We start from the raw sequence: 21,353 nt of genomic DNA on the forward strand, positions 1-21,353 counted from the left end.
ATGTTTAGTACCCATTGTCAGTACATTTCGTTCCGTTATATACAAAATAGTATTCGCGTATTCTCATTGTATCATGGCTGTACGATTAATGAACCTTGAAGTCTGAACCTTCCACATGAATTAATTTGAATGCGTATCGAAGAACAACACCTGGTCCTTAACCAAAACTGGTCTCTCTCTCTCTCTCTCTCTCTCTCTCTCTCTCTCTCTCTCTCTCTCTCTCTCTCTCTCTCTCTCAGTACGTAACTTTAGTGATGAGACCTGTTAACTAACATGGTCACATTTTAAGTTATCGTTGCCCATGTACTCTTAAACACAACTTATCTTAGATATAGACGCATTTGTGTCTCATGATAACGTAGATGTTACTTGTGAAGAAAAAACTGGTTCTAAAGTAGATCATCATTAAAGAATGGCGATCAATGACTTGAAAATTATGTAGTTAGTTCTCTTTTCTTGTTTACCTAGAATCCAAGGTATTTTTTATCAGAATTCCAGTGTCATTGGCTTTCTTATTGGATTGGAGTGGCCGTTGAGGGATTATTTAAATGTATACACGCTTATGGTATGTACATTGTGTAAACGGGGCTTTTTATTGTATTCGTAATTTTTATATTAAGTTTTAGGGCATCTGACCATTTCTTATTTCAGGAAGTGAATCTTAACATGTTTTCCCGTGTGTTTCATAGTACTGTAAAGGGAACAGAATGTATGAGGCAATACAATAGTGTAAAATTCGATGGAAATCATTCTGAGGTCCAAGGAAATTTTGTCAACCATAATTTTACAGCTGATCATAGGTTCTATTCTGTTCAATTATTTTTTTTTTTGTTGCTGGCCTTCAATGGAATTACCTTTGAAATACCATTGAAGTTTTATTTTAATTGTGATTTTTTTAACAGATAACGAAACATTTCTTATTCAAGTAACATAGTATATTATTTCGTTATTTATAATTCTCTCTCTCTCTTTTTTTGCAGGAAAAGGAGATGACGACGTTGACAGAGCAAGTGTGAGTATCATTTAAAATGTTGTTGTATTTCATAGGTCAAAAATCAGAGTGTTTTCGCTATTACAGGCTAATATGTTGTGCCTGGACCCACTAAGGCCTTATATATTCTCTGCAGAATGTACGAAAACTTCATAAGTTTTTAGATTATCTTGGATTTTTGCTTCTGTGTGTACGCATCAGTTGCCCAAATTTGAACACTTTAGTATAGGTGAATGTTTACACTTCACTGTTTATTTTGTGTTTTATTATCCACATTTTCCTTGGCATTTCGTGCAATAAATTAGTTATGAATGTGAAATTTTAGTGACTGAATGCAAGTTTTGATTTCTGTATTGTATAGAAATGGGTTGCTATACATATATTTTTGTATGGTAAGTGTGTTTTGTGAAGTTGGTGTTTTTTCATCATTGTGAATTTAATTAGTGCCATTCAATTGATTTATTTTGTTCTATTACTGTATACTGAAATAAATAAGAACAATACCAAGAGTAAGCGCTCTCTGATTGAGCCTTGCTTTTAGGTAACATAAGCTTTGTTCATTGTCAAACTGCTCTTTAACGTTTACAAAAACTCTTTTAAGAGATTATTTTAAAGTGGCTTCAGAATTTTTGGAAGACCTGCGTAGACTTTTCGTTAATTATATGCATTGCATTAATTTTACTGAAATATGAATAGTCTTATTACTAACAGTAATTAGTAGAATGGCAGAAATACTCTTAAGACTCTGAATTCTTGTCTTTACGTTTCGGAATGTGGCGAAGGGTAGAGATGAATGAGTGTTAGGAGAGAGTTTGTAATGCAGCCGTTATTGTGGGTAAGATTTTTTCTTTAAAGAGAGATTGGTGTTTGGAAGCTGATGAAGGGAGTGAAAGGATGTAGCCTGAGGGATTTCATGTCTACCCCGAGGTGTCAGTGCCAGAGTTGAACGAGTTTTAAAAAAGGTTTGTGTTCGAGCTACCTATAAAAAAGTGATGGGTTGCTTCGAAGTTGTTAATGCTTCCTGATGTTAGTGTTTCTTTTGTCTTGTAAAATTAGGTTCATTTTGCAACAAACATAATTTCTTCACAATGCTACTTCATTAAAGCCAATATTGTCCGTGCCATTACAGTTTCATCCATATAATTGATAATTTCGTTAATGGTTATTTTCAATGTTCGTAATACCGCTAGTAGTTGGAAGTTTTGATATGAAAATTTTTTGGTTCTCACACTTCTATGATTTAATTACATGAAGTTGCATGTCACTATAAACTTTGAAGGTTAGTGGAAATTCGACACTAACTCATTAAGTTGTTAATAAATTAGCCTCTTCCATTATGAGAACAGGGAACTGACATGTTCAATAACATGTTTTAACTGAATTAACAACAAATTCATACAGTAGCACTCGTGAAGTACGGTCGATATATGAGGATTAGTTTTAGTGTGGGTGACATTTTGCGGGAATTTTCATTTTTTCTGATTTCAGACTGGACTCTCTCTCTCTCTCTCTCTCTCTCTCTCTCTCTCTCTCTCTCTCTCTCTCTCTCTCTCTCTCTCTCTCTCTCTCTCTCTCTCTCTCAGTTGTTCAAGTAGCATACTTTGGGACATACATAACTGAAGAATTGTTGAGTATGGATGACTGGACACAAGCTGATTTAGTGCTCTTTGCAACTGGTAAGTCCTATCGATTATACGTTCCGACGTGGTTAACCTACAAATTCCTTGAATCTTTTAAAGTCGTTGAACTTTGTTGCTTGCTTGGAATGTGGAATAAATGAATGGAAGTTTGTTGCTGTTGGTCTGAGAGGAAAATATTATGAAAAAAAAATAAATTTATATTTGAATATTCTTATTTGATATAAGTTCAGGTTAGTATAGGTGCAACCTAAATAAATCTATTCGACTTTTGTGTCGTCGTAGCGAACATGTCTTTTTTTAAAATTCAGCTGGTAGTACTGGTAGTATTTCAGGTTATTCGCAAGTTCATTGAGACTCCGTACAGCTTTTAGACCCCTCTCTCTCTCTCTCTCTCTCTCTCTCTCTCTCTCTCTCTCTCTCTCTCTCTCTCTCTCTCTCTCTCTTTGACATTTTATATTTCTTTGATTGAAGATCTACCTTAATGTTTATGTATCTACTTTTTATTAAACAAATTAGTGATGATAGTTTAAAGAAAAACCTCCGTAATTATCATTCAGGAGTGTCACTGGTCTATAGTGTAGCTCGTGCAAGAACAACTTCGTGGGAAATATTTTTCGTCATTAGTGAGATCCATTTCCGTGGGCAGGGTTATCTGTAGGAGTTTTGGAAGATGTTATATATTTTGTTTCTATGATTTTACTCTTAAGAAGTTCTTGAACATTGCCTCATTTTATGCGAGATGAAATTTGCTTTAATAAGAGTTGTTTTAATCCACCATCTGAGAAGGAAATGATGCGTTAGGGAGAGGTGTCTGTGTATTATTTTTTTTTTCAATAAAGAAAGAGCCTAAACCACATTTAAGGAAAGGGAGTTGTCGGATTGGGGAAGGGCGGCTAGATTCTGGGCTCGATAAGAACCTCTCATTATGCATATTGGGAAAAGACGTGACCTGGCGTTGGTGGGTGGGCGGCCATCGAGTAAGCCTTAGAGTGATGGCTCGTTTCTCTGGAGGATGTTCTTGCCTTTTCTAGGTTTGTTTTTTTATTGGGTTCTAATTGTAATCTACCATGGCTAGTGTCGCCCATGTTAAATCTGCTCGTTGTAAGTAGGTTTCAAGGAAAAATTACCTTTTACTCTTTGCATTGACGCTTCATTTCGACTCATCCCTCGGGCTAACTTTGAACGGCTGAAAAATTTAGAGTTGAGTTTTTTGGGGGGTTCCGGTTTTGGCGTGCATTAGTATTGCTTATTGACACAAGAAGGAAAACAGAATTTTAAAATAATGTTGCCTTTCGAGCATATGTGTGTGTGTTTATAATATGGATGTTACAGAATGAGTTTGAGGACGTCATAATGTATTGTTTTTTTTTTTACCTCTGGTGTTTATGGATGGATGTACAATTGTTTCTTTACGTAGATTTTATATAGATAAGCAAAAAATTATTTCTAACCCATAGTCATAAGTTTTTATATTTTTCTTATCCTTTGAGTGATCGGCAGTGCGGTTAGAATTAGTGTTAAGTTGATTTTTTTTATGATTTACATCTATTTATTGTATGTTTGTCAAAGTTATCTATTTTGTATTTTAAGTTGTCTATTTTAAGCGACGGAGTTAATCTTTTCTTAATAATTGTAGAATATGAAAACATAAATTGAAGGTTTGATAAAGTTCTGATGCCCAGAGAAAGTAATGTTTGAATATTTTTCATCCCATTTTGATAGTGCTTCTCGATTTCTGTGGCTTATTTTTCGGACACTGAAGGATTTTATTTCAATAAATTTTCTCAGTTGTTTAAAAATGTGATTTTTTTTAGAAGTGTATCATCTTAAAATGTTACATGGTTGTTTTCGGGAATGTAAATTTTAGTGGAATGCATGTGTGTAAAAAAGTTATATAAGGATATTTTATAAGTTAATTGAGCACGGACTTTTTCCATATAAGTAAATTGTGTTTTAGGCTTTATGGGGATGCTTGAAGATTTTTGTTATTGCATATTGATCAAATAGAATATATTTTGCTATATTGAGAGCAATTGCATGATACCTGGAAGCCCGCTCGTGTTGGATCTAATTTTTGTCAGGAGTAAAGTTTGTAGAGCTTGGATTTAGAGAACAGGTTAAATTGAGAGAGGGAATAGAGCAATTCCTTTGCATTGCCCCACTTTGGACACGAAGCTTGCCCTCTGTACTAACTTGAGCCTCCTTTGGCAGCGATCTCTTCCTCGACGACCACTTGCACTTCGTAGGAAGGTAAACAAAACCACGTGTCCGTGTGCGTGTGCTACTTCACTCCAACCACAACCACATGTTGTGTATTGCTTACGTGTGCGTACATATTAATATTGTGTATACATATATATTTCCATAAATATTTATTATTGAATGCTCTGAGATTGGTATATTTTGTTTTAGCCTATATGTACTCACACATATGCAAACACAACGAATAAAAATATAAGATTAACGAGTTACTTCGTCTTTGGCTGGTTAGTTGCCTAGATGAAGACTAAAAAATTGTGACCGTAATCACCCTTGGGAAATTTTACTTAAACGTTTATTCCAGCCTCCTTACTAGTTTTACGCCGGTTCTACCATATTCCTTTATCCCCTCCCTCCCATCCAATCTTTGACCCTTCTTTACACACTTATAAAGCAACGGGTGATTATGGTCCCAGTAGTGTTAGTTCTGCATTGATTGGTGTGTGATCAGTTATAGAATAATTGCCAAAGCTTTAATCAGCTTTGTAATCTTTCTAACACAGTGCAATGGGTTACCTTAATATCAAGGGAGTTACTACAGTTACAACTAACACACATTTTAACCTGGAAAGAAAGACATTTATCTATTTAAAAAAAAAAAAAAACTCGAACTTTATGCACCAAAATTACACATTTTATTGTTTCATCCTATTTTGCACTTACACTGCTCTTCTTTGAAGTGAAGTTTTTTGTTTAGAGTGGTTTTAGCTTATTTGGTAGCCGTAAAAAGGACAGTGCTCATTACAGTAAATTTAAAATGAAATGAAAGCTTCATTTAGAATGCATCATCAAAATCCCCAGATTGGTAATGGTGGTGGTTGGTGGTAGTAGCAGCAACAACAGCAGTAGTGTTTGGATGGAGATCATCCAAACACGCTTTCTTCATTTATTTTCCTAATTCATTTTTATCCCCAGCCGCTTACAGCTTCTCATGACCTACTTTTAAGTAATAGTAATGACTAAGGTGGATGTAGGTATTTATTGACGTACCACATGATGAGACACTCCGGGTGTTTATAAGTAGCACTAATTAATATGAGCCATTTGTTCATTTTCGTTACTAAAAAGATAATCTAAATTCTTCCCAAAAGAATTGTAATTTCTTGGATTAACAACTAATATGGTCTAATGATATTGCTTCCCCAGTTACTTCAGTAAATGACTATTAATATATATATATATATATATATATATATATATATATATATATATATATATATATATATATATATATATGTATATATAATTTGCATGTATAAATATATACATCACATTATCCTTTAATTTCTCATTTCTTACATACGGTTACAAGTGTCGCTCACATATTGTTAGCACACTAAAAGTATGCCAAATCCTGTTGCTATTATTGTTTTCTCTTATTATACTAATTCATTTTGTGCTTAATAAATTTGAATAATTTTTCATTAAAATCACACTTTTGCTTTCCTCACCTACTTCGTTTCCACTCTATGCATAGGTATTAGGTAATAGAATATAGGATTTCCCTCTAATGCTGCATATTCATGTGTTTTGAAAGAAGAGAGTTCTCGTATAGGAAATAGTGTCTTTTCATTGTATTGAAATATAAGTGTACTGTCTTGAACCGTTTACCAGTATGCCAGACACGGCTTCTATACTCCTCGTGCGAGATTCAGAATATTTTAGAATTTTCTACTGAGTTAGATTGTGTAAACAGGAAAAAGTATGTAGATTTGTATTTTATCGTAAAAACATCAATAAATGGTTCAAGGAACGTATAGCAGGGTTTGTACCTGAAAGTATTCATTCCCACTTGAAATTGAACAAATGCCGTAATCAATTTTTGTAGGATACTTATTTTATTAGATTTGTCACCTGAAATTGGATATTTGATTGTAGTAATTTCTTTTCTAATGCCCACTTGGCTTTAGGTTGAAGTGTTTTTTATTTGGTGGTTTTACATAAACGAAGATTTATCAAACGATTGACTGTGTCCTTGCATGCTAATTGATTTTTTTTTATTCTTTTTCAGTATAATTGACCTTATTGCATTGTGGAGTTATATTTGCTTAAACTTGGGTCTGCCATACTTCAAAAATCATAGAAGAGCTTTCTTGGATTAGCTGTCGTTTTATCTGTTTACAATATTTGTCATGAAAACCTGGAGAAGGGTGAATTTCTTCACAGATATGTGGGAGACTTAGCTATCTGTTAATTAAAAAACACTGTCCAGTCAGTGCCTTTGAAACCAGCTTTATTTCAATGGTGAAGCTGAATAAGGTTCAGCCCCTGTGTCTGGTGAAGAGTTTACCATTCTTTATTTTTCTTAAAGAACATTTCATTTTGACCCTTTTTTATCATCATTGTTATCAATTGTCGATTTTGAAGAAAACTGTTTATTCCCAAGGCTATATTTTTTCGCCTGATCTCTTTCCGTTTTCTGTGCCCAGCCATACGTACCCAAAGGAGCGACGGGCAAGGTAGTTTGTAAGAAATAAACAATATAGTTTGCATGAATCTTCAACCCAAGTCATTGGAATATAAATATGTTGTGCATGGCGACAACACCAAACAATAGTTTATTTTGTCCTTGTGTTTTTGTTCATTGTTTTTTGTCATCTAAATAATGCATGTATAAATTCTGTGCCTTTTGTGTAGTCTGAGCGTTTTTATTGTTAGCTACTAGACTGCTTCAGTCGTGGAAGTAATTTTGCGATTTTGGTTGGCTCTGATTTATACGCTGTCGTTTTCTTGACAGAAAATTTATCACGAAGTTCAAAGGTTATAACCAAATTTATGGAATTCTCTGTTCTATTGTGGTACGATGAACGCCTATTGAGTATTTAGCTTTGCTCGCTTAGTGTTTGGGGGAAAACAGCGTGCATTTAGAAAGGAAAGGTAATCAATTAGCAATATCACCTTTGCATAGAAGTTTGCATGTGTGCAAGTATGTATTTATTGTTTTTTTACAGGAAGTTTAGTTTCCCATAAGTATGTTTTTTTTTCACGTTGTACCTCCTAAGCTCAAAATTTAATGCTCTATAATTAGTTATATTGAGGATCTTTAGATATTTCAACAACCGTGTGGAGATCGACTTGAAGCATTACTTTATTTTCTTAGTATTGTTTGATATTTATGTTGATGTTCCTATAATAAATTTTAATCCAGTAATTAAGTGTTTATACAATGAAATTCCTTAGCTAAAAATGTATTACGCATTTCTTTTTTGCAAATACCATTGAACTATGAGTAAATTAATCTTTGGCTTTTTTATTTGTAAAAAAATCGTTTAGTATCCATGTATGATATCTTATTAAAGATTAGGTAAAGCTCATGATTCATGTTTTCTCTGGAAATTCATTGTATGTCGGTTGCATATATTAGAGAGAGAGAGAGAGAGAGAGAGAGAGTGTGTTATAATGAAATGAATATGTAGTATATAACGTGAGACTGCTTACAATGTTTAAAGGAAGAAAAGATTACCTATTTGCAACAAAAATAGAATGGCAGCTCTCGATTAACTGCAATAAATGACAACTTGAGTGAGAATGTTCTGGCCTTATTGCCTCCCTAAGATCCTGCATTAAAGCATCAAGTTTAGCGTTATATGTAACTGTAAATACAGCTGTATACGGAATACGTCCTCTCGTATGAACAGGGATTTATTTTGGCATATTGCAATCTTACAGGTATGCAAGTTTGTTCCATTGCATTATTATTATTATTATTATTATTATTATTAATATTAATATTATAGAATGTTGCGACATGAATTTCTTTGGATATTTTATTACTCTAGCTATAATCTTGGGTGTCGCTCAGGTTGTGTAAATAATTTAATACATGTACTGTACTGGCATATTATTTACGCAATATGTGTTCATACTTATCGGACATGAAGAGCATGTTATGCAAGTGCATGGTATGTCATCTGTTTTATTAGTAAATAATGGTTAAAAACTTGTGAAATGTAACTTTCGTTAGGCTTGTATAATTTTTAACCTATTTTTTTTTACGATGTATATTTAATGAAAACTTGGTGTGGTTATTACTCAGCCCTGGATTGTTGAAGTCGACAAGCTCCAATTGGTTTAATTCTCACTCTCTCTAGGTATAATGATCAGTTCGAGATTGATATTGCTTGTAATCTCCATTACTGTACTGTGTTCCCTTTTCCACAAAATTTTTAAATCATTGTTAAATATCCTGGAATAATGAATAAAGGAGGCAAGTATGGCACTGTTAATGTAGTGTCCATGTTCGTGTATGTGTGTACACAGTATTATTATCCCCACACCCCAGATTATCCTCCCCCCTTTAAGTAAATTAAGAAATTCATGTTATTTCCTCTTTATTTTTAGATAGGGCTAACAATGTTTTTCCCTATTAACAGTATTTTTATTTTTATTTTATTAATAAGCCACCTTGGTGTTCCCATCGTCCAGTTGAGCAAGCATCGGCCATTATGATTTGAATGATGATGTTGATGTTTGACTTGAATTCCAGACACAAGATGTTGTATGTCCCTTTTGAAATTTGGTCCAATTTTTAGGGATATCCGTTTTAATCATCTGATACATCAAGACTTAATTGTTTTGATTATCTTATTTGGCCAAGAAATCATTAAATAATAGAAGCTTTTTCTTTTCCCAAATAACCTGATTCTTGCAGCCTACCACAGGACAGTTGATGGCATTGCAAAAGTTTCTGTTATCATTAAAAGTACTTTAGTAAGTGTGCAATTGCTCTCTTACAGGTCTGTGTGATGACACACACACTGGCTGTATAAATTTGGTTATAGAGTTTAAGATTAACAAGTTTTGATCTAAATGTAATAGATATAAGTACTGTATTGTATTTAATGCAAGTTTCTTAGCAATGACCTGAATATTTTTTTCTAATAGTTTTTAGTAAATTAGTGAATTGTCCATGGTTCAAGAGAGAAACCTTCCCTTTTTTAGGAATAAATTGACACCTTTGTGGACTTGATTTTTTTCCAGATCAAATCTGGTGGCAGTAAATCCCGAGCCAGCAGTGCCCCTCCTGTCAGAAGATCCGTCCTAGGAGCATCATTGCCCCCAAAGAGTGCCGGAGGTAAAAGAGTGATTGAGAAAGGAATTTTTGGAAACGAGAGGCAGATTGAAAGGCTTTTAACTATGTTTATTCTCTTACAATAATAGATTGCCATTAGGGTTGTGACATTGAATGGTAGCTTGCTTCAAGTTGATCAATCCTGTATCATAGAGATTAGCGTTCGACTAGCTTATGCAAAAAAAAAAAATGGAGTTCTATTGCAATGTTGTTAGCATGACATTTGCTCTGTAAATGCTTAAGAGTTTAGATTTTAGTTAACTGTAACCTTCAGTCGTTGAGTCGGTAATATGTAATGAAATTTGTTCGTGGCTAGTTCAGCTTAACTCCATTTCAGTTAGTCACTGAACATACAGTAGTATAAGTATTCTGACTGGGGTCTCCATATTTGTAGGATCATGGCATATATAGTTAGGAAAATAGCGCATGTGTGGATCATTTATGCAATTTTATGGGATTATGTAAATTTGCCAATGAAAAGAAAATGGGAAATAGGAATGTGTTTAGTAAGAATGTATCCTATATCTTTGTAAGTAGCCTGTCTTACTAGCCATATGAAGCCACCTTGTGTTACTGTCAAACTCAAATCTGAATTCAAGACAGTTCGTTCAATATTTCCCTTATTCCATCCCTTCCCAATGTCATATGTTTCCTTGATCTCCATCAGAAATTTCATGATTGTTTTTTTAATTGACATAGTTACCATTCAGTTATTAACTGAGCATAACAATGGAAGGTTAGCTGATAGTGTATGAATTTCACTTTTTATAATTTTATTTAGGAATTTGGCAATCCATTTTTGCATTTTTGTTTGTGTTAGTGGTATTAAGTTTTAAATGAGGGATTTTGAATTTTATTATGAAAAATGTGGCATTAACAGTATTGTACAGTATTACTAATTGTTTGTTGTTTAGTTGGTAATACTTTAAATTGATTTTTTTATTATTAATAACCTGGGTAACATGAGTTGTTTTCCTTGATTTTAAAACAAAATATGTTGAGCCATAAAACTAAAAGTTAGTTTTATTCACTTTATTTATCAAGTAACTTTTAACTTTCAAGGGGGTGTTTTTATGAATTTAATTGTAACCTTTTTACCTCATCCCTTAAATAATTTATATTAATTTTTAGAATAGTCTTCCATGCTAGCATTTACTAGAAGCAAATATGAGAAGAAAGGGACTACGTAAAATACATTTTGTTTAACTTCCATCATGTTGTCTAAAATAAAGGGAATTATGATATCAGGGTCCCTCATCAGTTTTAGGACATGTGAAAGCAGTATTCCAAGAAAGTCCAATTGCTAGAATGGCTTGTTATTTCTATCATATAATTTTTATTGGATTTCTTCGTTTGATGCAAGTTTCACTAAGCATGATTCTTTTTGAGAAAAGCAGTAACTGTTTAATATGGCTTCACATGATGTCTGTAGTGCCACAATTTATCTTTATTAAGACAAGTTGGGCGTAAAGTTTGTAGAATGTCAAGATATTTTCTTTTGATTTGAGTCCTGCAATATTGGAGCAAGCTCTTGCATGGTACTTTTTGGAATACTGCACTGTAAATTCATGGAGATAAAGTCTGAATTTCCAAGCTTTTGGGCAGAAACAAAAGTGCAGAGCCCTATAGTGTGTATGCTAATGCTTTTTGAACTAACCCTGATATTGTTCTACTTGTTGATTTGTATATTTTAAACTAAATGATAGAGCATGATACAAACCAAAATGCTCTTCTAAGAAGTTGTTTACTAACCATTGTGATGTTGCCATTCCCTTGTGCTCCCTCTCCTGGTCTGTGTGCATGTTGACTATGTGACCTGTGTGCATATAGCAGGGGAGAGTGGTGGTGGTGGGGGCCCCCGAGCAACAGTCAAGCGAGTCCCGTCTGTCACTCGAGGGAGAATAGGGTCATCATCCTCTACCACAGGTACTAACATTCTAAGTTGGCTGTATGATCTCTTTATGGTATTTGTTATGTGTTATTTGTTACATGATAAGTGGTTTGACATTAATCAACCTTCACTGTTATGAGTTATTCATATGAATACTGGATAAGGCTTCTGACTTTTAGTAGCTTGATGATAAATTGAAAAATTAACTATGAGACATGGATTAGGCATAAATTTTGGATGTATGGTATATTTATGTGTACAGTATACATACATACATACATACATACATACATACATTCAAAGAGAATATGTCATTGTATACGCAGGGTATGACTTAAGTAAGATTTGAAACATGTTTGACCTGAAAACTTGGAAAGTAGGAAGATACAATACTCAAAGGTTCGCATGAATAGTATCTGAAAGGATTAAAGTGTTTGTATGAACTTCAAAACTAATTATAGGAAAATATTCTGAAAATGTGACAGAATTAAGTCAATATTTTAAAATATGTACCCAGAAGATGTACAACTTTGAACGGAAAGTATAACATGCACGTCTGTCAAACTGAAAAAACCATGATGAATAAGTGTGCTTAAAAACTGCAAACCTTTCCTAAGGGGGAGCACTTTACTCTCGAAAAAGTCTCTTCTCCCAAAGTGATACATCCTCATGTGCCAAAACCTGACTCTTGGCAAAATTATTGTGAAGTTCCAAACGTGACTAGTTTTATAATGTTGCTAGCATACAAATGACAAACAGACAGGTCATAAAAATATCATAGCTTTTTTAGAGGCAAATAGCCACCTGTATAATGCACATCACTCTGATTTTAATGAGTAATTGAGTGGCTAGAAAAGGCATAAATCAACCTGCTATAAGGTCAAACATACAAAGCTTCACAGGAAATTTCCATGCATTATACTGTATGTTGAAGAAGAAATTATCAATAATATTAGTGTAAAATTGATATACAGTATTATACATGGAAGAAGCAGACCCGATGCTTGATGAAATCAATGGAAATAACTAGGAATTGTATAGAATCACTAGAAATTGAAATAAAACATCAATGTAACCCATATAAAATAAAGTAAGTGCTAATGAGGTAATGCAATGAGAATATCACAGCAGAAAATGGTCAAGAAAAGAAGAATTAACAGGTTTTAGAATTAAACAAGTTTGAATGAACCACTACAGGCTGAAGGCTGCATTAAACAATTGGAATCCTCCCGGCTCACTGAATATCTGAGTGCATTGATTCCAGTTAATGAATTCTTTGATCACTTCAGGAACAGCAGTGAATATTCTGAAAATTTTGTGTCTATTTGATCATTAAAGACAGCAATAACTGCTCTGTTGGTAGTGTTTGTTCCTACATGAATACAAAAACTCGTCATTTATATGGGTATACAGTACAATATTCTATTGTATGTCTGCAACCAAAATTTAAGAAGTCTTGTGGATCTGGTAACATTGTATGGTTGCCCTCTGTTCCCACTTGTGCTAGTTAGGTGCGTCAGAGGTGGTAGCTTTGTTACTCACTTTACTCTTGGTCGCTGTAACGTTGAAACACCTGCTACTTGACCACTTTCCATGTTGTGGTTTTGTGCCCTTTCTTTCAGTGCTTTATGATTATGAAGGCTTCTCAAGTGTGTATGAGAATTTTCCCCACCCTTGAAGGTCACCTATGTGGCACCTTTATGAGTTTGGTGGAGGTACAGAAGATCCCCATCCTTGGTGTCCAGTGTGTCATGGTAAGAGATGCTTGATGAACTCTCCTTTTGATTTCTGTAGGGAGTGGTCATCCTCCCAATGGGAAAAGTATGGTAGTCATCGTAAGTAGGAGACTAAGAGGGATTGTTCCCCTTCTGCTTCTTCCTCCAAGGAGTTTAAGAAGCAGAAGCCTTCTCTACCAAGTCCTGATTTTTCCCTGTCCGATCCTTCGTTATGGGAGTTCCCTGAGGCTCTGATAATAAAGGATGGTGACCGTGCATTCAAACACAAGTTTGTAGATATTGTGCTCAGATATTATGATAATTTGCAGGAACTCTTTATATCACCAGATTTTGTGAACCCTAGCAGGGTCCCATCCCCAACAACGAGTGTGCCTAGCTACGGGGAACAATTATTTATTTAAGATATAGGAGAACAAGGAGATTTCTCCAATTGTCTTCCAAATATACGCCAACATGGTCATTGCACCATTCAGCAAATGGGCATCATGTCTCTCCACCTCCCAAGACTCTGGAGCAGTTATATTATTCACCGGTGAGATCTCATAGTAAGTCGGGCCTTCCAGTAACACCTAAAGGCCTTAAAGGTAAGTTTTCTTCTGAAAAGGGAGCAATTGTTCTTTACCTTGGAAAATTAACAGCTCCTCCGGATTACTTGCAAAGAACCACAGTTTCAACTTCCCCGAGAAAAGAAGTTATATTTTCCAGATCATCACAAAAAGAATAAGATGGGTCCTATAGGTCCTGTGCAAGTGCAAATCTTCCCCCTGCATCTGAAGATGCACAAACAACCCTTGCATTCCTTTCCCCAGACAGGTGCAGAAAATTACCAATACACAGGGTCATGAGCGCTGCCATAATCACGCGTCCCTCAGTTAGCATACCAGCTGAACCCACCGCTAACAATATGCGCCTGCAACCAGAATATGTTTCCACTATTTCACAAATGTCAACAACACGTTCAGGCGTGTATTAAACAAACTCACCCTTGGCTAGATCGATGCTTTCCATTACAGGTACAGTACATTAGAGATGAGATTAATAAACCTACACTTAGTGAAAACTTAAAATGATTAAAGAATTTTCAGGTTTGTAGATGATACCGCTTTCCCAATATGAAAGGGAAGGGCTGTAAGACTTTATCTGCCATTTCCTCTCATTACCTATTGGGAACAGCCATCCCTTGGGAGACAGAGGACTGATTCTCCACCATATTTCTCTGCTCACAGGTATAAAGAATCTTAGTGGGATATGCTCACGGAATTGAGTCTTATCACCACTGTATTTGATGTCAGAGAGGGAGACAAAACCTTCTATCCCATCTCCATCTTATTATAAACACGAGTCCCTGACCTGTAACAGATTTTACCTCTGATTATTTCCTCTTAGCTCCTACACGTATGTCAGAAGTAAGGTGAGAGAGGAAGGATATCCAAAAGAGGATTAAAAACCCCAGGATTCCCAAAACAAACCTGGACCAGCAGGTTCTAGATCTAGAATTAGATCCCCAAATCTGACACTGATTTGTCATTGAAGACTCCCCAGAATAAAGGGCTGAGGCAGCAGCAAAAGCAACAGTTGTCACTCCCGTAAAGGTACCCACGTCAGAACTGGGGTAAGCATTTCGCTTCCTTGAAATAATGACCCTTATCCATCGTATTAATGTAGTAGTAAAACCACCTCATGCCCAAGTAATGGGAAGGCATTGCATGATTAATCATTTCTTTCTAGAACCCCAAAACACACACTACACATTCGATGTCCCATTCTCGAGCCATGCTAAGTGCAGAAAACTCTCAGAGGTCTAGTCAGTCGTCGAGATTGCCGCCTCCTGCTATGTCTTGACAAAAAATCTATGTGCACTTGGGTACACCCTAGTCCTCTTCCGATCAACCCAGACGTTGCCAACCTAACACCAAGCACGACATAGGGGGAACTTAATGCATATGCCTTCATCTTTATCAGCCTCAAAGTTGCACAATATAGAGACAGTAGCTATTTATGCATTTCAGGCCTGTTCTGGGCTAGACCATTGATCAAGGACAGTGTCATGCTTTGCGGTAACAAATAATGTGACAATTACTGAAATTAGAAAGCAATATGAGGACCTCTTCAGATCAGGAGAAGAAAACATTTAAGTTTGTACTCCATCAAACAGCCTTTCCCTGAGGCAATTGTATGCTGAAAAGGAGAGACACAGTGATTGCGAAGTTTGCTAGGCATATGACTTGTAGGGATTCCTTAAACTTGAAGTCATTTGCATTTTACTTAGCTATACGAACCTTTGTAATTTATCTATATTTCCCTCCTCACCTAACCCTCAAGTCTAAACTAAAGTGAAGAAAAAAGCCGCAGGCTTCGACACGCTTACCAGTGCAATTGAGAACAGAGGGCATCCATACAATTTTGCCGGACCCGCTGGACTTCGTAAATTTTGGTATCTGCAAAACAGCAATAGAGTATACCCATATAAATGACTCGGGTTTGTATAGCTAGGAAAAAATACAGATTACTGTACTTGAAGATTTTTTTTTTTGATATTCCTGTTCTATACCTCCCCCTTTCGTTTGACACCCGACATGATGGCTTTCCATCAACTTTGAAATCCATTGTTCTCATCAATTACCGTAATCGATAATTATTATCCAGTGAGGGTGATAATTGTTCTGTCTATAGCACCGTTGCATTCTCTCTCTCACCTTTCATTTAACTCCAAACACAACTGATTTCTTTTCAAAAGATCAGACTCATTCAGTCAAATGTACCATTGTAGTCTCCTGTCCATCCTATTTTACTCACACCAAACATGGCAATTTTCTGTGAACTTCTGGGGTAGATTTTGAAAAAATTAATTAATTACCCATAGTACTTACTTACCAAGTTTCATGAGGATCAGTTCACAAATACCGGAGGAGTGGGCTAAAAATGATAGTGTACACACCAAGAACAACATGCATAGGGACTAGAAAGACGTTCAGTCTGTAAAAATTCAAGAACCCCATTTTCCAAAGTTTATTGCCAATTTTTAACATGTATTATTGTTTTTAGATATAGTGACAAAATGCATTGTTTAAATTTTTCTTCCGGGATTTCATGCTATAAATCTATTCCACTATTGTCTACAGTATATCCTTAGTACTGTATTTGCTAAATACTGTATACCTTTAGATGGCACTATTTTTAATGAATATTTTCAGTATATTTTAGTAACTTCATATACTGTATTGCATTAGTGTTTGTGTAGATATTAGAGACCTATCTAATTTGTTGGGCATAATTTACTTTTTAACCTGTTAGTTTTGTTTTAGATACAATATTAAACTAGAATTTGGTTCTAGATATTATTGTGACTGAATTGAATTATGAGGTGAATTATAGGATGTTTTGTTGAGAAATATTACTAAAGTTTTTTTTCTTTTTCTTTTTCCCCTATTAGGTAATGCAGGAGCTGTGGATGAAGCATCCTTTTTTGCTTCTTTTGAGGATGTTCCAAAAGTAACAATATATTCAACCCGGGAATTAGAAGATACTCTTTCTAAATTCCGAGAAATTATTCAGAATCCAAATAATGATTGGGACAAGAGAGTAGAACATGTGAGTATTATTGTGCTTCATTTCTATAAACTCTTTTGACCAATATTAATTTAGAAGGGCCATTATATAAAGTACTATTCCATTATAAATCCTTTTAGTAATACTGTACAGTAATTCGAATACTGTACTGTACTGTAATTGAATTTTTATTGCCCAGTGATATCACAAGTTGTGCTGTTTCGATAAATAACTTTTTAATAGTTGATTATAAATGTAATTTAGGAATTAATATGTTACTAGATATTTGAACACTAAGTAATTTGAAAACACTAGTACAGTACCTGTACTGTATGATTTCATTTGTTAAATTTGCTTATTGTATTGTATTTTTATTTGCCTAGAAAGTTTTCTTTTAATAGTTACTATTAAAGTTTTTATTTTATTCAACAGTTAAAGAAAATCCGATCTTTGTTGATTGCTGGGGCAGCCAGTTATGAGGAGTTTTATCCACACTTAAGGCTTTTAGAACCAGCAATGCAGAACTCTATTAAAGATCTAAGGTAATGATCCTCATTTTCTTCTCTACTATTTGGGGGCTGACTTGTCATCAGGTTTAATCTTGTGTATTTTATTCAGATGTTTATTGGGTGTTACCTATTAGAATCCAATGCAATGCTGTGTGTGGGTGGGGTTTGTTATACTATGCTTTGCTTTCGCCTTCATTGTATGGACTTAAAAGATAAAGATAGTCTTTCCTTATATTACAATGGGTTAGTTAATAAGAAGGTAAGATTTTCATTAACAATTTGTAATTGCAAAAAATGTTTGTAACATGTATAGGCTTATCATGAACTGATTTGTTTCACAATAATACCTTCTTTCTTATAAAGATTCTTGTTCAGCAATATTTAAATTAGGAATAAGAAAAATAGTGAGATGGCAGTAAATTGTATTATGTTAAGGTGTTTTAAATTGGATTTTATAGTGTTCAAGATAATTGGTGGTAATAATATAATCAGTAAATTTTATGTGCAGTATATGTAAATTTGTTTCTGTACAAGTACAAAACTTTGTCCTTTACATAGAATAGAAGATCAATGAAGTTGAAGAACACGGGCGGGTAAATTTTATGACGAGATGTAAACAGGTGGCTGGTTGGGACTTGCTCACTGAGCACTTACTTTGAAGTCAACTGTCAGTGAGAACAGATGTTCTTCCACTGGCTGGAGTTTCTTGGCTTTTTTTTACTCAACAGCATTGTTGTGATTATTTGCTTATGCACGTTAAACAATCTTTACTTTAAAAATTTCTTCTTTAACCTTTGGATTCGATAATTCTGAAGGGGAATAATCTTCAGTGCCTTATGACAGTGCCTTTGGGACAGTTATCATAATTGTCAACCCCCATAATGAGTTCAGAAGAAAACTATATTGGGAGGAACAAGTTCTCCTTCCTGAATAGAGACTGTATCCTTCGGTTTGATTTGTGCGCTCGCACTCAAAATGTCTTGAGCGCGTTTGCACGTGCCAGCCACTTAGTTGCACCTCGTTATAAAAGTTTAATTGCAGTGTTCTTATGTTTTGCTGATATTTTATTATATGTAAAGGATTCAGATTTGCATAGTTAGGAAAAGTACAAATTATCTCTAAATTTGTAATGTTGGTTTTTTTAAAGAGAATAAAGTAAGTTTGATGTTTTTAACAATTAACTCTTGATAATTAAGTTTTAATATTTTCAAGTAAGGATATCTGTTTCCGTTGTACAGCTTTACTATTTCAAACATGTAATTATATGATTAATTTTTAAGTAATATTTGAAATCCTTGGTCAGTTTTCTCTGTAATTTCATTCAGTCCCTGTATGTACCTTACCTCGTTTTTATTACTGTTACTTATAATTAAAGTATGTGGACAGTCTGTTGGGTTATTCTTCTAGGTCTTATATTTACTTCATATGTAGACATTATTTTGCACTATATAGGCTGGAAGTCACTACATTATTGTAGTATCTGATATACTTATGTGAATTTACAGGTCTCAGGTAGTGAGAGAAGCATGCGTTACTTTAGCATATATGTCACAAGAACTTCATCACAAGGTTGATCACTTATGTGAAACAGTCCTGCCAAATTTGATCTATTTAATTCCAAATAGTGCCAAGGTAAGCTCTTTGATTTTTTAATGTTGAGTTTTACGAGTTATAAAAAAAATATCTTCATTTCATCATAACCTCATTGATCATATGTGCTAATATGGTTTTCATGAACCAACCAAACATCACTGATGTTTTGTATGTTGCACTGGAGGTAATCTAAGTAAGTCTAATTTGTTGATTAATAGTTGAATAGTTTGTGTAGAGACAGAGCTGAAGCATTATTTTATAGATTCTTTTTGACATTAAATAACCTTGGAAATTTTGGAGTATTCTATCAACTATAAAATACCTTTCACTGTTTGCACTGCACAGTTAGATTAAAGTAAACAGCATTGTGTATATGGTAACTCAAATAATTCTTGCAGGTTATGGCATCATCTGGTATTGTTACAATCCGTTTTATAATCCAAAATACCCATCATCATAAACTGATTCCCATACTATTGAGGGAGATGGGTAGCAAGAACAGAGAAATACGGAAAGTGCTATGCGAAGTCTTGGATCAACTGGTACACACATGGCCAACTCATTCCATGGAAAAGCATGTAATAATTCTTTCTGAGAGCATAAAAAAGGGTATTACAGATGCCGACCCGGAAGCCAGAGCATTTTCGAGAAAGTGAGTGACATTTTTCATACCAAATTAAATATGAAATATTTTGTACAGTTTTATCATAAATTAAAATGTTATTCAAAATTAAAAAATTTGTGGATTTGTATTCAATGAAAGGCAGAGCATTATTTCTATTATTTCTTGTATAGGGCGTATTGGGGTTATGCAGACCACTTCAAAGACGAGGCAGACAAACTCTTAAATTCCCTGGATCCTAGTTACAAGAAAATGCTTCAAGGTGAAGCAGGCATGTCTAATTCTTCATCCTCACAATCTTTGCACAATTCGCAAAAGCCAGCAGGTATGAAGTAACCAGTTTTTGTTGAAGATTAACGTGATCAGCCATGTTAGCATGTCTTCCATTGAATTTTATTTTTCTCACTGGAAGACTAACATTTGTTAGAGAATGGTCTCTTGGAATGCTGTCAGCCACATCATATGAATTTTGATTATGTACTTGTATTTGAAATTTGAGGGTAATAGAACTGCTACAGTATTGATAGGTTCTACATAAGATTATTGGCTTAGTTACAGTACTGGTAAAATCATTTAGCTAGATTATGATGTGACTGTTTTATGAGTTGAGCTTAGTTGTTGTGGTTTTGTGTGTACACAATGTATGTATACCTAAACCTGAAACCTGAGTAACTGGTATGGGGATTATGGTTTGTATGGCTGTCTTATACTTTTGTAGAAAATTCAGTAAAGATTACTACTTGGTAAGTAACATAAAACAATGTAAGGTAGGAAGTAAGAATTGAATGCCTTTTTTTCTTTGATGATTAAGTACAGTAGAGACTCTTGCAGCAACTTTTCTCTTTTATCTCTTATTAAGCAAAGCATCTTTCTTTAAGATATACTAGGAAAATGATGTGTATACTGTATTTACAAAATGTCTTTAAAAGATTACTGTGAAATTGGTGTTTAGTATTATTGCAAATTTGAGTAAACAGTTGTTAATGGGCATTAATTTTTTTCCTCTCAAATATTTTTATTTAGTTTTGCTATTTTAAAACATGAATATGTTTGTGATCTTTAGAGTTGCTTTAGTATGTTTTATTAAGTTATGCAGTGTTCAGTATATTTATTTCTTCAACTTTGCTGCAGGACTCACTAGACTTTAGAAACATTTAATTTTTGCATGATTGTGTACATAACAGTATACTTTGACAGGGTTGTTATGAATTCTTACACTTCTTATAGTTGATTTGTAATTGTGGTAGATCATATTGCACAAGTTTGCATTATTCTGTAGTAGTTTTATATTTTATTATATTCCTTATTTTGTTTTTGTGGGGTTTTGTTTTTAGTCCACTACCATAGCGATTAAAAGTGACAAGCATTTTGACACACAGCTCATGCTTGGCCTTTGCTTGCTTCCCCATATTCCTTCCCACCTGACATACACCAACTCTGTGGCTTGTGTGGCTGGATGTTTCGTTATGTGCTGTTACGGACGGTATGCATT

The 21,353-nt window shown here is 34.4% G+C and overlaps 1 protein-coding gene across 22 annotated transcripts in view; it reads left to right on the forward strand.

Moving 5' to 3' along the window:
- Window positions 1-21,353, forward strand: part of chb (chromosome bows) — a 356,425-nt gene that overhangs the window by 275,256 nt on the left and 59,816 nt on the right. For 10 of the 22 annotated variants that reach the window (XM_068372454.1, XM_068372444.1, XM_068372447.1 and 7 more), the window contains 10 exons: window positions 981-1,012; window positions 4,843-4,881; window positions 7,320-7,349; window positions 9,871-9,964; window positions 11,792-11,887; window positions 17,022-17,179; window positions 17,570-17,679; window positions 19,152-19,278; window positions 19,638-19,891; window positions 20,035-20,186. In XM_068372454.1, coding sequence (XP_068228555.1) covers window positions 981-1,012; window positions 4,843-4,881; window positions 7,320-7,349; window positions 9,871-9,964; window positions 11,792-11,887; window positions 17,022-17,179; window positions 17,570-17,679; window positions 19,152-19,278; window positions 19,638-19,891; window positions 20,035-20,186 — 1,092 coding nt within the window. The remainder of the gene's footprint in view (window positions 1-980; window positions 1,013-4,842; window positions 4,882-7,319; window positions 7,350-9,870; window positions 9,965-11,791; window positions 11,888-17,021; window positions 17,180-17,569; window positions 17,680-19,151; window positions 19,279-19,637; window positions 19,892-20,034; window positions 20,187-21,353) is intronic. The other 12 variants (XM_068372458.1, XM_068372451.1, XM_068372452.1 and 9 more) reach the window with 8 other exon arrangements.

The sequence above is a fragment of the Palaemon carinicauda genome, chromosome 4 (assembly GCF_036898095.1).
Source record: "Palaemon carinicauda isolate YSFRI2023 chromosome 4, ASM3689809v2, whole genome shotgun sequence".
Classification (NCBI taxonomy): domain Eukaryota; kingdom Metazoa; phylum Arthropoda; class Malacostraca; order Decapoda; family Palaemonidae; genus Palaemon; species Palaemon carinicauda.